The 12,743-nt window shown below is 44.4% G+C and overlaps 1 protein-coding gene across 1 annotated transcript in view; it reads right to left on the reverse strand.

Annotated features, from left to right (window-relative positions):
* The window catches only part of vdrb (vitamin D receptor b), a 41,403-nt gene that overhangs the window by 13,294 nt on the left and 15,366 nt on the right, over nucleotides 1-12,743 (reverse strand). Inside the window, exons 2-7 of the mRNA XM_053636397.1 lie at nucleotides 8,509-8,653; nucleotides 5,888-6,018; nucleotides 3,169-3,353; nucleotides 2,940-3,039; nucleotides 1,811-1,991; nucleotides 11-162 (exon numbers count right to left, since the gene is read on the reverse strand). Of these exons, the coding sequence (XP_053492372.1) occupies nucleotides 11-162; nucleotides 1,811-1,991; nucleotides 2,940-3,039; nucleotides 3,169-3,353; nucleotides 5,888-6,018; nucleotides 8,509-8,653 (894 nt within the window). The remainder of the gene's footprint in view (nucleotides 1-10; nucleotides 163-1,810; nucleotides 1,992-2,939; nucleotides 3,040-3,168; nucleotides 3,354-5,887; nucleotides 6,019-8,508; nucleotides 8,654-12,743) is intronic.

Consider the following 12,743-nt stretch of genomic DNA (forward strand, 5'->3'; position numbering starts at 1 on the left):
GCGTGCATACCTTTAGTGACATCATTGATGCAGTACTTGAACTCGGGCCCCCCGCAGCACCAGCTCATATCCTCCAGACTGAAGGACTGATTGGACCTCAGCATGATCACCTCAATGGCACTAGACTTCAGCAGAGCAATCTGATCCTCCGCTGTTAACTCTCTGTTACACACACACACACACACACACACACACACACACACACGCCTAGCTTAATATCATCAACATTACTGTAACAGTATTTTATATGTATACAGTTTCTATCTACACCTCGATCCCACTGTGTTTTATTCCTTACTTATCCCACGGCGCTGCTGAGTTCTGGATTCTGATTGGTCAGAAGGTGGTGATTAATTCTCTATAACAGCAGCTCTGACAGTAACGCAGGTTTATATTAACGCGCTCGTTCTAATACAGTGGATATAAAAAGTTTACACACCCCTGTTAAAATGGCAGGTTTTTGTGATGTAAAAAAATGAAACTAAGATAAATCATGTCAGAACCTTTTCACCTTTATTGTGAAATATGAACCTGTTAATTAAAGTGAAAAACAATAAGATTCAGAACCTTCAATAAGAATAAGAACCTGGCTGTATAAGTTTGCACACCCCTAAACTAATACTGAGTTGAAGCAGCGTTCAGTCTTTTTGGATGAGAGTGGGTCAGTGTGGAGCGTCTTGTCTGGACTTGGCGATATTTTGCCGTTGTTCCTTGTAAAAGCGTTCTAACTCCGTCAGATGGGCGGGGCGTCTCCTGCACACTGCCCTCTTCAGGTCAGCACACAGATCTCTGATTGGATTTAGGTCTGGACTCTGGCTGGGACGTTCCACATGCTTGAGCTGGTTTTGGTGAAGCTGTTCCTCTGTTCATCTGGAGGTTTGCTTCGGGTCGTCGTCGTGCTGAAGGTGAAATTCCTCTTCATCTGAAGTGTTGAAGGTTTTGCACCAGAATTGACGGGTATTTGGAATTATTCATTATTCCCTCCACCCTGATTAAAGCCCCAGTTCCAGCTGGAGAAAAACAGACCCAAACTCTGCTGCTGCCCCCACCGTGCTTCCCCGTGGAGACCGAGTTCTTCTGGTGATGTGCTGTGGGTTTGTGCCGAACATATCTTTTGGTATTTTGGCCAAAAAGTTCAACTTTGCTCTCCTCGGACCAGAACACTTTATTCCACATGGTTTTGGGAGATCGGATGTGTTGTTAGTTTATTTTTTTGGTTAAAAAGGCTTCCGTCTTGCCCCCCTACCCCATCACCCAGAGATATGAAGAATTCAGGAGATTGTCCTCACATGTCGGGAGCAACCAGTACTGGCCAGTAATTGCTGCGGATCTTTTCATGTTTCTGTAGGCCTCTCTGCAGCCTCCCTGACCAGTTCCTCCTGATCTTCTCATCAGTTTTAGAGGGACATCCTGCTCTTAGTGTCACCGTCGTGTCATATTTTCTCCACATGTTGATGATCGTCTTTACAGTGTTCCATGGTATATCCGATGCCTCGGAAATATTCTTGTATCCCTCTCCTGAGTGATATTTTCCAACAATGAGATCCCGGACCTGCTCTGTAAGATCTTTGCGTATCAAGATGATGTCAGGAGAATCCTATAGGAACAGCTGGACTTTATTTGAGGTTAATCAGTCACTTTAATTGATGGCAGGTGTACACTAATTAGTATTTAAATGAGCTTTCATGTGATTGGTTGATTCTGAACACTGCCACATTCCCAAATATAAAAGGGTGTGCAGACTTACGCAAACTGGAGACTGGAAGTTCTTTGCTCCGAGTTAAATCTGTAAGCTTTCTTTTTGCTCTACCTGAATCCGGGGATCATCTTGGCAAATCCGATGACCTTCTGGATGCTGTAGCTGACCAGATCGGCCAGGTGAGGCAGCATGGACAAGCGAGAACTATCTCCCTCCTTAGAGTCAGGACTAGAACCCTGCCCCTGATACATCATCAACATACTGCTCAGGTTGAGCTTCCCATCCGCCGAATCTGCAGAGAGAGAGAGAGAGAGAGATGAAAACAGACAGAGACAAATAGAAAGAGAGACAGTCAAAGAGAAAGAAAAGAGAGCAGAGAGAGAGAGAGAACAAATGATCAGTGTACATTTTTATTATTTTGTTTAAAGATCTTATTTTTCCATCTCGTCCCGCCCTTCAGACGCAACATAAGATGTTTCCCAGACAACAAAATAATAACAATTTACACCGCTCATCCTGTTCAAAAGTTTACACCCCCCTGGCTCGTAATGTCTCGTGTTGCCTGCATGAGTGTCAGTGAACGTTTGCAGCGTTTGTAATAGTCGTGTACGAGTCCCTCAGTCCTCCTCGGTGTGAGAAGACGGATATGAACATCATATAGCTGCTGTTGGAAATCAAAAAGTAAAGAATGTGCAGGAGCTGGAGGACTCGTGAAGAACTCTCACAGAACATAAACACAGTCGTGGATCATCCAGGTAACGACACACAGTGTTCATAATCAACAATCTACAAGCAAAGAAAACACCCCGTCAGGAAGGTGTCCTGGAGATCTCCGAATTCAATAGGCTGTCATAATTAGCTTGCTAGCTTGTTGCTAGCTCGTTAACGTTTCGTGCCCACTTAGTAGCTTGAATGTTACGAGGCTGAAAATGGCAATGTCTGAGTTCCAACTTTCCCACTTCTGAGTCAAGGCCCAAAAATACCAAACAAAAGATAATAATAATAATAATAATAATAATAATAATAATAATAATAAAGTTCAGCTCCAACAACCTATCAGTGCTGTGGACTGACCGGAGAGGTGAAAACAAACAGCAGTGTGTGTGTGTGTGGCCTGTTTAGAGTAAAGATCACTCACTACATTAGAGTTACTTTACCTAATCAAGTGAAACAGACAAACAAAGTACATGTGTGTGTGTGTGTGTGTGTGTGTGTGTGTGTGTGTGTGTGTGTGTGTTACCAGGAGAGTGGCGGAAGGAGTCGGAGGAAGTGTCGGACAGTGAGTGTAGAGAAGCAGCACGACTGGCACTGCGTGTAACAGGACCCTGTCTCACTGGAGGCTGCAACACACACACACACACACACACACACACACACACACACACACACTCAGAAGGACTAAGTGAAGCAGTGACGGATATCAGACAGAGCAGCAGGAGAATGGTGGCTGGTGAATGTGGAGGATTTACTCGGAAGCGGGAGAAGTCGGAGTACGAGTCGTCGTAGGTTTTGTGATGTGCCTCCACCAGCATGGAGATGATGGCGCTCTGCTCCTCAGAGAGACGGGGCTTCTGAGCTTCTTTCTGCGCCTCCTCGTCCTTCCTCTTCTGGATCAGATCTTTCTTCCTCCGCACCTCCTCGTCGGTCAGGATAACTGTCACACGGAACGCCAGATTAGAACAGGGAAACGGAGACAAAGCTCTAAACACAGTCCAGACAAACCAATCAGTGAACACCCTGACCATGCCCGGCCACACCCTGACCACGCCCGGCCACACCCTGACTAAGTCTAATCACTCCTACATAACCTACCACACCCAATCACTTTCACACCCAATAACTCCCAAACACCCTGAAAACATCCAACCACTCCCACATACTCTGACCACATCCAACCAATCCCACATACTCTGACCACATCCAACCACTCCCACACACTCTGACCACATCCAACCACTCCCACACACTCTGACCACATCCAACCACTCCCACACACTCTGACCACATCCAACCACTCCCACACACTCTGACCACATCCAACCACTCCCACACACTCTGACCACATCCAACCACTCCCACATACTCTGACCACATCCAACCACTCCCACACACTCTGACCACATCCAACCACTCCCACACACTCTGACCACATCCAACCACTCCCACACACTCTGACCACATCCAACCACTCCCACACACTCTGACCACATCCAACCACTCCCACACACTCTGACCACATCCAACCACTCCCACACACTCTGACCACATCCAACCACTCCCACATACTCTGACCACATCCAACCACTCCCACATACTCTGACCACATCCAACCACTCCCACACACTCTGACCACATCCAACCACTCCCACATACTCTGACCACATCCAACCACTCCCACATACTCTGACCACATCCAATAACTCCCAAACACCCTGAACACATCCAACCACTCCCACATACTCTGACCACATCCAACCACTCCCACATACTCTGACCACATCCATCCAAAACCGTACACCCTGACCACACCCAACCACTCCCACATACTCTGACCACATCCAACCACTCCCACATACTCTGACCACACCCATCCAAAACCGTACACCCTGACCACACCCAACCACTCCCACATACTCTGACCACATCCAACCACTCCCACATACTCTGACCACACCCATCCACCACCGTACACCCTGACCACATCCAACCACTCCCACACACTCTGACCACATCCAACCACTCCCACACACTCTGACCACATCCAACCACTCCCACACACTCTGACCACATCCAACCACTCCCACACACTCTGACCACATCCATCCACCACCGTACACCCTGACCACACCCAACCACTCCCACACACTCTGACCACATCCAACCACTCCCACATACTCTGACCACATCCAACCACTCCCACATACTCTGACCACACCCATCCACCACCGTACACCCTGACCACATCCAACCACTCCCACACACTCTGACCACATCCAACCACTCCCACACACTCTGACCACATCCAACCACTCCCACACACTCTGACCACATCCATCCACCACCGTACACCCTGACCACACCCAACCACTCCCACATACTCTGACCACACCCATCCACCACCATACACCCTGACCACATCCAACCACTCCCACATACTCTGACCACATCCAACCACTCCCACACACTCTGACCACATCCAACCACTCCCACACACTCTGACCACATCCAACCACTCCCACACACTCTGACCACATCCAACCACTCCCACATACTCTGACCACATCCAACCACTCCCACATACTCTGACCACATCCATCCAAAACCGTACACCCTGACCACACCCAACCACTCCCACATACTCTGACCACATCCAACCACTCCCACATACTCTGACCACACCCATCCACCACCGTACACCCTGACCACACCCAACCACTCCCACATACTCTGACCACATCCAACCACTCCCACATACTCTGACCACATCCAACCACTCCCACATACTCTGAGCACACCCATCCACCACCGTACACCCTGACCACACCCAACCACTCCCAAAAACTTGACCACGCCCAACCACTCCCACACACCCTGGACACAAACACAAACCTGTTCCCATGTCCAACACCCTGATCATGCTCAACTTCTCCCACATGCTCTAACCAGACCCACGCACTCCTGCAGATTCTCCAACCCCACACACCCAATCCCACAGGTCCTATTTTGACTTACGTCCTCGTAATATAATCAATATAATCAGCTATTTAAACTTACTATTGCCATTTTTTTCCCCAAGAAACAAACCAACGTTAATAATAATCTCTTTTCGGCTATAAAAAGTTAGGACAGAATGGTAAAGGTCAAAAAGATTTGCTTTCGCTAGTGGTTAATTTCATCCACTTTAGCCACCTGAAATTGCTAACCTTGCAAGCGTGAGCCATTAGAAAACAGAATACGTCTTACGGAAAAATGTAAATGGAGGCAGAGGTATTTATTAACAACAGCTCTGCACTAGATCTGTCCTCATTTCTGAAGCCCCTCCCCCTCTCAGCCCGAGAGGAAAAATGTCCAACAGCTTTTCTGCATCGAGTCCTGCGGGATTCTAGTCCTGACCCACATGTCGAGTGTAGCGTGTATGGGAGTCTACAGCGGTGGAAGGTGTGAAACGCCGGCTGAGTTATTACTCACACTCCTTCATCATGCCAATATCCAGACAGCGTTTGAGTCTGCAGGCCTGGCAGTGACGCCGGTTGTCTTTAGTGATGCTGCAGCTCCCGCTGAAAGGGCACGTAAAACTGGCCTTGCGCTTCATACTGCGTCTGACACACACACACACACACACAAATATATATATCTTACTATACTGCAAGACATGCTAAATGTGTTATTTATGTTATACTAGTTATATACATATATAAAACGGAACGCCGAAACTGGAATTTTCTGAAAGCTCTGACCAAATAAACATCAGCTGCTTATAGATTTCTGCATAAATATGACCTAAAACATCATCAGAGTTTCACACGAGTCCTAAAAGTAGATAAAGAACCCGATTAAACACATGAGACTAAAATATTATACTCGGTCATTTATTTCTTGAGGGAAATGATCCAGTATTACATATCTGTGAGGGGTAAAAGTATGTGCACCTTTGCATTCAGTATGTGCTGTGACCCCCTTGTGCAGTAATCACTGCAGATAAATTTTTGGGGTAACTGTTGATCAGTCCTGCACATCGGCTCGGAGGAGTTTTATCCTGTTCCTCAGTACAGAACAGCTTCAACTCTGGGATGTTGGTGGGTTTCCTCACATGAACTGCTCGCTTCAGGTTCTTCCACAACATTTCTACTGGATTAAGGTCAGGACTTTGACTTGGACGTTCCAAAACATGAACTTTATTCTTCTTTAAGCGTTCTTTGGTAGAACGTCTCGTGTGTCATTGTCTTGCTGCATGACCCACTTTCTCTTCAGATTCAGTTCATGGACAGATGTCCTGATATTTTCCTTTAGAATTCGCCGGTATAATGCACAATTCATTGTTCCATCAGTGATGGCGAGTCGTCCTGGTCCAGATGCAGCAAAACAGGTCCAAACCCTGACACTACTACCACCACCATGTTTCACAGATGGGATAAGGTTCTTCTGCTGGAATGCAGTGCTTTCCTTTCTCCAAACATAACACTTCTTATTTAAACCAAAAAGTTCTATTTTGGTCTATTCATACATCCACAAAACATTTTCCATTAGTCTTCTGACTCGTGCACGTGATCTTTATCAAACTGCAGAAGAGCAGCTATGTTCTTTTTGGAGAGCAGAGGCTTTCTCCTTGTAACCCTGCCATGCACACCGTTGTTGTTCAGTGTTCTCCTGATGGTGGACTCATGAACATTAGCATTAGCCAATGTGAGAGAGGACTTCAGTTGGTTAGAAGTTCCCCTGGGTTCCTCTGTGTCCTCGTGGACTATTACACGTCTTGCTCTTGGAGTGATCTTTGTTGGTCTCCACTCCTGGGCAGGGGAACCATGGTGTTGAATTTCCTCCATTTGTACACAATCTGTCTGACTGTGGATTGGTGGAGTCCAAACTCTTTACAGATGTTTTGTGACCTTTTCCAGCCTGATGAGCTTCAACAACTCTTTTTCTGAAGTCCTTCGGAATCTCCTTTGTTTATGCCATGATACACTTCCACAAACACGTGTTGTGAAGATCAGACTCTGATAGATCCCTGTTCTTTAAATAAAACAGGACGCTCACTCACTCACATCTGATCATCATCCCACTGATTAAAAACACCTGACTCTAATCTCACCTTCAGATTAACTGCTAATCCTAGAGGTGCACATACTTTTACCCCTCACAGATCTGTAATATCGAATCCTTTTCCTCTAAAAGTATAATATTTTAATCGGGTTCTCTTTATCTACTTTTAGGACTTGTGTGAAAATCTGATGATGTTTTAGGTCACGTTTATGCGCATATATATATATATATATATATATAGACAATTCTAAAGGGTTCAAAAATCTTTCAAGCACCACTGTATAAAGTGATTTAAGAGTGTAATGCATTAAATCACATCATAAATAATGTTATAGTGCTGTGTAGAAATCACTAAGCTCGAGAATCGTAATACACATTTAATGTGAAGTCGTAGGAGACGAGATCAGATGAAACCACGACTACGTTTTTCTTCCGGTTTTTATTTCCATTTCCTCAAACAGAGAACAGGATCTAACTGCAGGTAGGAACTAAAGTTTTCTTTGTAAGCGAGGAACCGAAGAATCGCTGGACTCGGATTCGCAGCTTTACACCGAATTTGTACAGAATTGCGAAAACTTCAGTTCAAATGTTGTTTGTTGCTGAAATCGCGGCTCCTTGTCGCTTGCTAATGTTCACACAGAGAAAGAGGTCAAACGTGCACATGACCAATCAGCGGCGCTCAGTAATCCAAATTCAGCAAGCTCCACCCATGAATAAAGAACCAACTCTGGAACAGGAACTAAAAGAGTTCCTGAAATTAAAACCGTTCTCGATTTCTTCGCTGGAAACTTGGCTAAAGCTTGATTTCCTGATTAGGTTTCTGAAGGAGGTTTCTTGGTTCCTGAACAGGTTCCTCAGCAAGTTCCTGTGGTGGAAACACAGAACACGCCGACTGCCAAAGTTCCTTTTGGGTGAAATTCTCGCTAATATGACGGATGTGATCACTGAGGCAGTGAAATGGAACCTGGCTGCAGAGTGAAACTTTTGAGCTGTGTCTTAAATTATGAGTAAATGTAAATGTGTGTGTGTGTGTGTGGTTTGGTGTGTACCTGAAGAAGCCCTTGCAGCCCTCACAGGTCATGGCATTAAAGTGGAAGCCGGTAGCTTTGTCTCCACACACACCGCAGATCCGCGGAACGTTCCGGTCGTATTCATCGGGCACCTGCGTGGACGTGCTTACTGTGGACTCCATCACTGCAGAAACAGACAGATGGAGAGAGAGAGAGAGAGAGAGAGAGAGAGAGAGAGAGAGAGAGCAGTGCGTTTACTGATTTACAGAAGTAGACTGAGGGGGCGGAGCCGACGGAGAAATCGACTGTATATAATGGGCCAAGCAGCTGGAAATCTCCCCGTCCTTCAACATCAACCAAAATCAAAACAGAACCACAAATCATAAGCGACGTGGCTTTTGCACGGCGCTGAATAATTAAAACTACTTTAATAGAACTGTAAATCACTTGAACTGAGATACGCAAACACCCGTGACAGCGGCCTGTACGCCGAGAAACCATCAGGTGAAGAGGGAGAGAGAGAGAGAGAGGGAGAGAGAGAGAGAGAGAGAGAGAGAGACCTTTTACATAATCGTCGCTATAAAACCCGGGAACATGTCACAGAACAGCTCTGTGAACACTCTGCGGCCACGTGCAAACACCAGCGACTCTGGCTAAATAAACACTCCCGGGGCGCAGGGAGAGAGTGATGTCACAACATTCCTGTTGTCAGGGTGGTGGGGACTGGGGGGGGTTCTCAAGTGGCACGTATTCCCGGAAACACGGCTACAGATATTCACAAAAAGGTACACACACACACACACATTTTGTTTTTAAATGATTTAAAAACACACACACACACACACACACACACACACACACACATCCATCAGTATGGCAGTGAGCGAGGAAAACTCATTTGCTTTGATTATCCGCGCTCCGGGATGACTGACCCACACTTTCACCAGCCGGTGGAGAAAACTCTTAAATAATAAACCAAGCTATTACGGTGGAAAAGCGAACCGCGCTCGCGACACAAAGCCGAGTCCGAGTCCGACGTTCACGCGCTGTCCGTTAAGAACACGGACTGAAGCGCTGAAACTAGTCTCACACCGGGTCACACATGCGAGTCAAAATATCTGGTAAGCACGAAGCCGAGTCAGAACATCTGGATCCGTTTTTCATGTGTGGGGGCGGCTGTAAGGCGCGTCGCAGCTTGTCCGGTGTTCGTTTTAGTAACGAGTCGACAGGGAAAGTCTGGAAAGCTGTACACCTGCCAAAACACTGCGTCTGTACAGAAATAACGCTGGTGTTAAATACCGCTCGTAATAAAGTCGGCTTTACGCCGTAAGATGTTCGGCCTAAAGTCGCTGTAGCAGGAGAAAAGAAATAATCACACATCGTAAAAAAAAAAAATTTTTTTGGTTGTTTTATAATATATTTGCATCGTTCTGTTCGCTTCTGTTTTTTTATATTTGAATTTATCTTTTTTTGTATTTTTAATATAATTTTATCGCGTTCCAATCAGAAGCCAGTTCCCTCAGTAGGCAGGTTTTAGGTAGTCGTTTAGGTAATATCTCCGAATTACAGCATTCATCTGTTTCCACTGAACTTGTAAATGTAAACATGGATACTTTAATTAGGAAAAATTGGATCATGGATTTGTTGCTTTGTCGTGTCCGAGTTAAACTGCAAAGAATTCGGAAAATCTCGATTCAAAAGTCTCGGAAATCGCGGCTCCGTGTCGCACACGTTTGTAGAAAATGAACCCGCACCTATCAGCAGTCAGCAAGCTCCTCCCCTTAATACAGTACTGACTCTGGGACAGGAACTAAAAGAGTTCCTGCAAGTAAAATATTTAATGGTTTCTCTGGTGGAAACTCGGCGGAAGTGCTTGATTTCCTGAAGGAGTGTTCTTGGGTCCTAAATAAGCTCCTCTTTGGTTCAATTCTCCCTAATTACAGTATTACGGCGTTACAGTGTTTATGTTTATGTTGATCTTGGACCAGTGTGGAACGTGGAACTTTCTGAAAAAGGCTGCGGGGAAAAACTGGAAACTGATTCCACAGTCAAAGTTACTTGGGAGTGCAAGGACACGGAGTCGAGCGCATAATAAATAGAACTTTATGGTTCACCGGGATGTCGTTTTGGCATTTCATCATGACACCAACACTTAAAATAAATCAGAAATTACAGTTCCTCAATAAACAGGTTGTTTTTTTTAAAAAATAACTAGCAGCTAGCGCACAAATTGTTTTTGCTCATTTTAATTCTTTTTTTTTTCACAAAATGATGAAAATAGTGGAAGAAAAACAGAAAGGAAAGGAGAAAAGTGAGAAACTAGGAAAAGATTTTTATAAAACCCAAAAAAACTGGGAACATTGAAGAGAAACGAAAGGAAGCAAAAAAAAGAGAAAAGCATATAAAAGAAAATAATAATGCAAAAACATCAGCAGTAGGTTTCTAACAAAACTACCTACTGGAAAGAAGTGGAAAAAATAGAGAGAAAAAACAAGGAAACAATCTGACATTTCAAAATAAAATAAAAATACAATAAAAAGTAAATAAAAATAAAAATCTGTAAAAATGAACATTCTACCATTTAAAGATTTCAAACATCAAATCACAAAACTGCATTATTATTCTTAAAAATGTATTATAAACTATAAACTACGGTATTACTATAACGTTATTTACACAACTAATGAACTAAATAACACAACAGTTACAGGTGCAGTTTATTAATGTGGAAAGGAGCACGGTGTTCCACAAGGTTCTGCTTTAGGCCCGCTATTCTGTCCCTCCAGGATTTTACAATCGCAGAAATGAACGCAAAATCAATCAAGCAAACTCCGAAATATTCGAAGGAGCTTGCAGTTTTTCCAAACGATCGCAGATTTGGGCCGAGACGCGCCGTGCGCGTCGAACACGAGTACAGCTACAAGCATCACCGCGAAAGACCAAAATCCGGATGTTTTACACAAAAGTGGAGGAAACTGATTGACACACCACGCAACAGTGTCTGCGTTTACACGGACAGCAGTAATCTAATGATTGACGTTACTCTGAGTAAGATAATAATGTGATTAAGGTGTTTACATGAGTCGCTTTTAGAATACTCCTGTCATGTTCCCGTTTTACATGTTATAGAACATGGAGCGATTAATCAACGTAACGTCACACGCCATTACGTCACCGCGCCACGCCGTCCGACGTCCCTCCAGAATTTCACGTATCTACATACAGTTGGTCTTCGTTATGGGACCGTATACAGTTTGGGGTGTTTTTATTAAATTTTTACGAAAGCTTCAAGTGCGGTTAATTATTTGTCGTGCTGTACGTGCAAAGAGACGACTGCTTGAAGCCGTGGGCTGCGTCCCAAACCGCGTACTTACCTACTGTATAGTAGCCAGAATACGTGTACATCTCCTATTATAAGCTATATATAGGTTTCCCAAACACGGTTTGGGACGCAGCCGTGCTCTCTTGTTTGCCATCAAACAGTTGAGCGCTGCCGTGTGTGTACGTGTCCTGTCGCACAGTGCGGTGAAAACTCCCACACGACGTTCATGGTGTGATTCAGGTGTGTACATGTCTGTAATACACGTCCATAATGCGACTAAAACAGGAGTACTCCACCTGTCTTAATTCTATTAGTGTTTACTTCGAGTATGACCTCGAGGATTAAGGTCCTCAATAATCACTGTTTACATGCTAGTTTCTTAATCAGAGCATCGTCTTAATCGGGTTCATATCGGATTACCGGTGTCTGTGTAAACGTACTGAATGTTGTATAACGTAAAAGAAAATTGCAAAAGACTACAGATTAGCACAAAACTACATAAAACAAACAACGGACACTTTAAAATGAAAACTAATGCTTTTACATTTCATGTCAATGAATTTCACAGATTTTTATTCGGTGCTAAATTGAATTAAACTTGTTGAAATGGAATTTTTCAGTTATTTTCAGTATTCTCGTTTTATATATTAGAGAGCCCGATGGTTCCTGAGGTCAGAAAAGTAATAATAATGTGAGCTGATTGTTGTCGGAGGTATACTTTTTAAATCACGGTAAGCGATTACATACGTGTCTTCACTGGTAGTAGCTTAAAAGAAGAATCTCGTGCTTGCAATTTCGCCAATTCGAGTAGTTTTCCTGCAGAAAAAGAACTTCTGCGTGGACCAGCTATTGTTCTTCCTTTACTGGACCTGCAGTCCGGAACAGTGCTGTTTAATCCCCAGTGTTTATTAACTCTACAGTAAATACGGTGATAATGTGACGGTCAGCCCAT

The sequence above is a fragment of the Ictalurus furcatus genome, chromosome 11 (genome assembly GCF_023375685.1).
Source record: "Ictalurus furcatus strain D&B chromosome 11, Billie_1.0, whole genome shotgun sequence".
Lineage (NCBI taxonomy): Eukaryota > Metazoa > Chordata > Actinopteri > Siluriformes > Ictaluridae > Ictalurus > Ictalurus furcatus.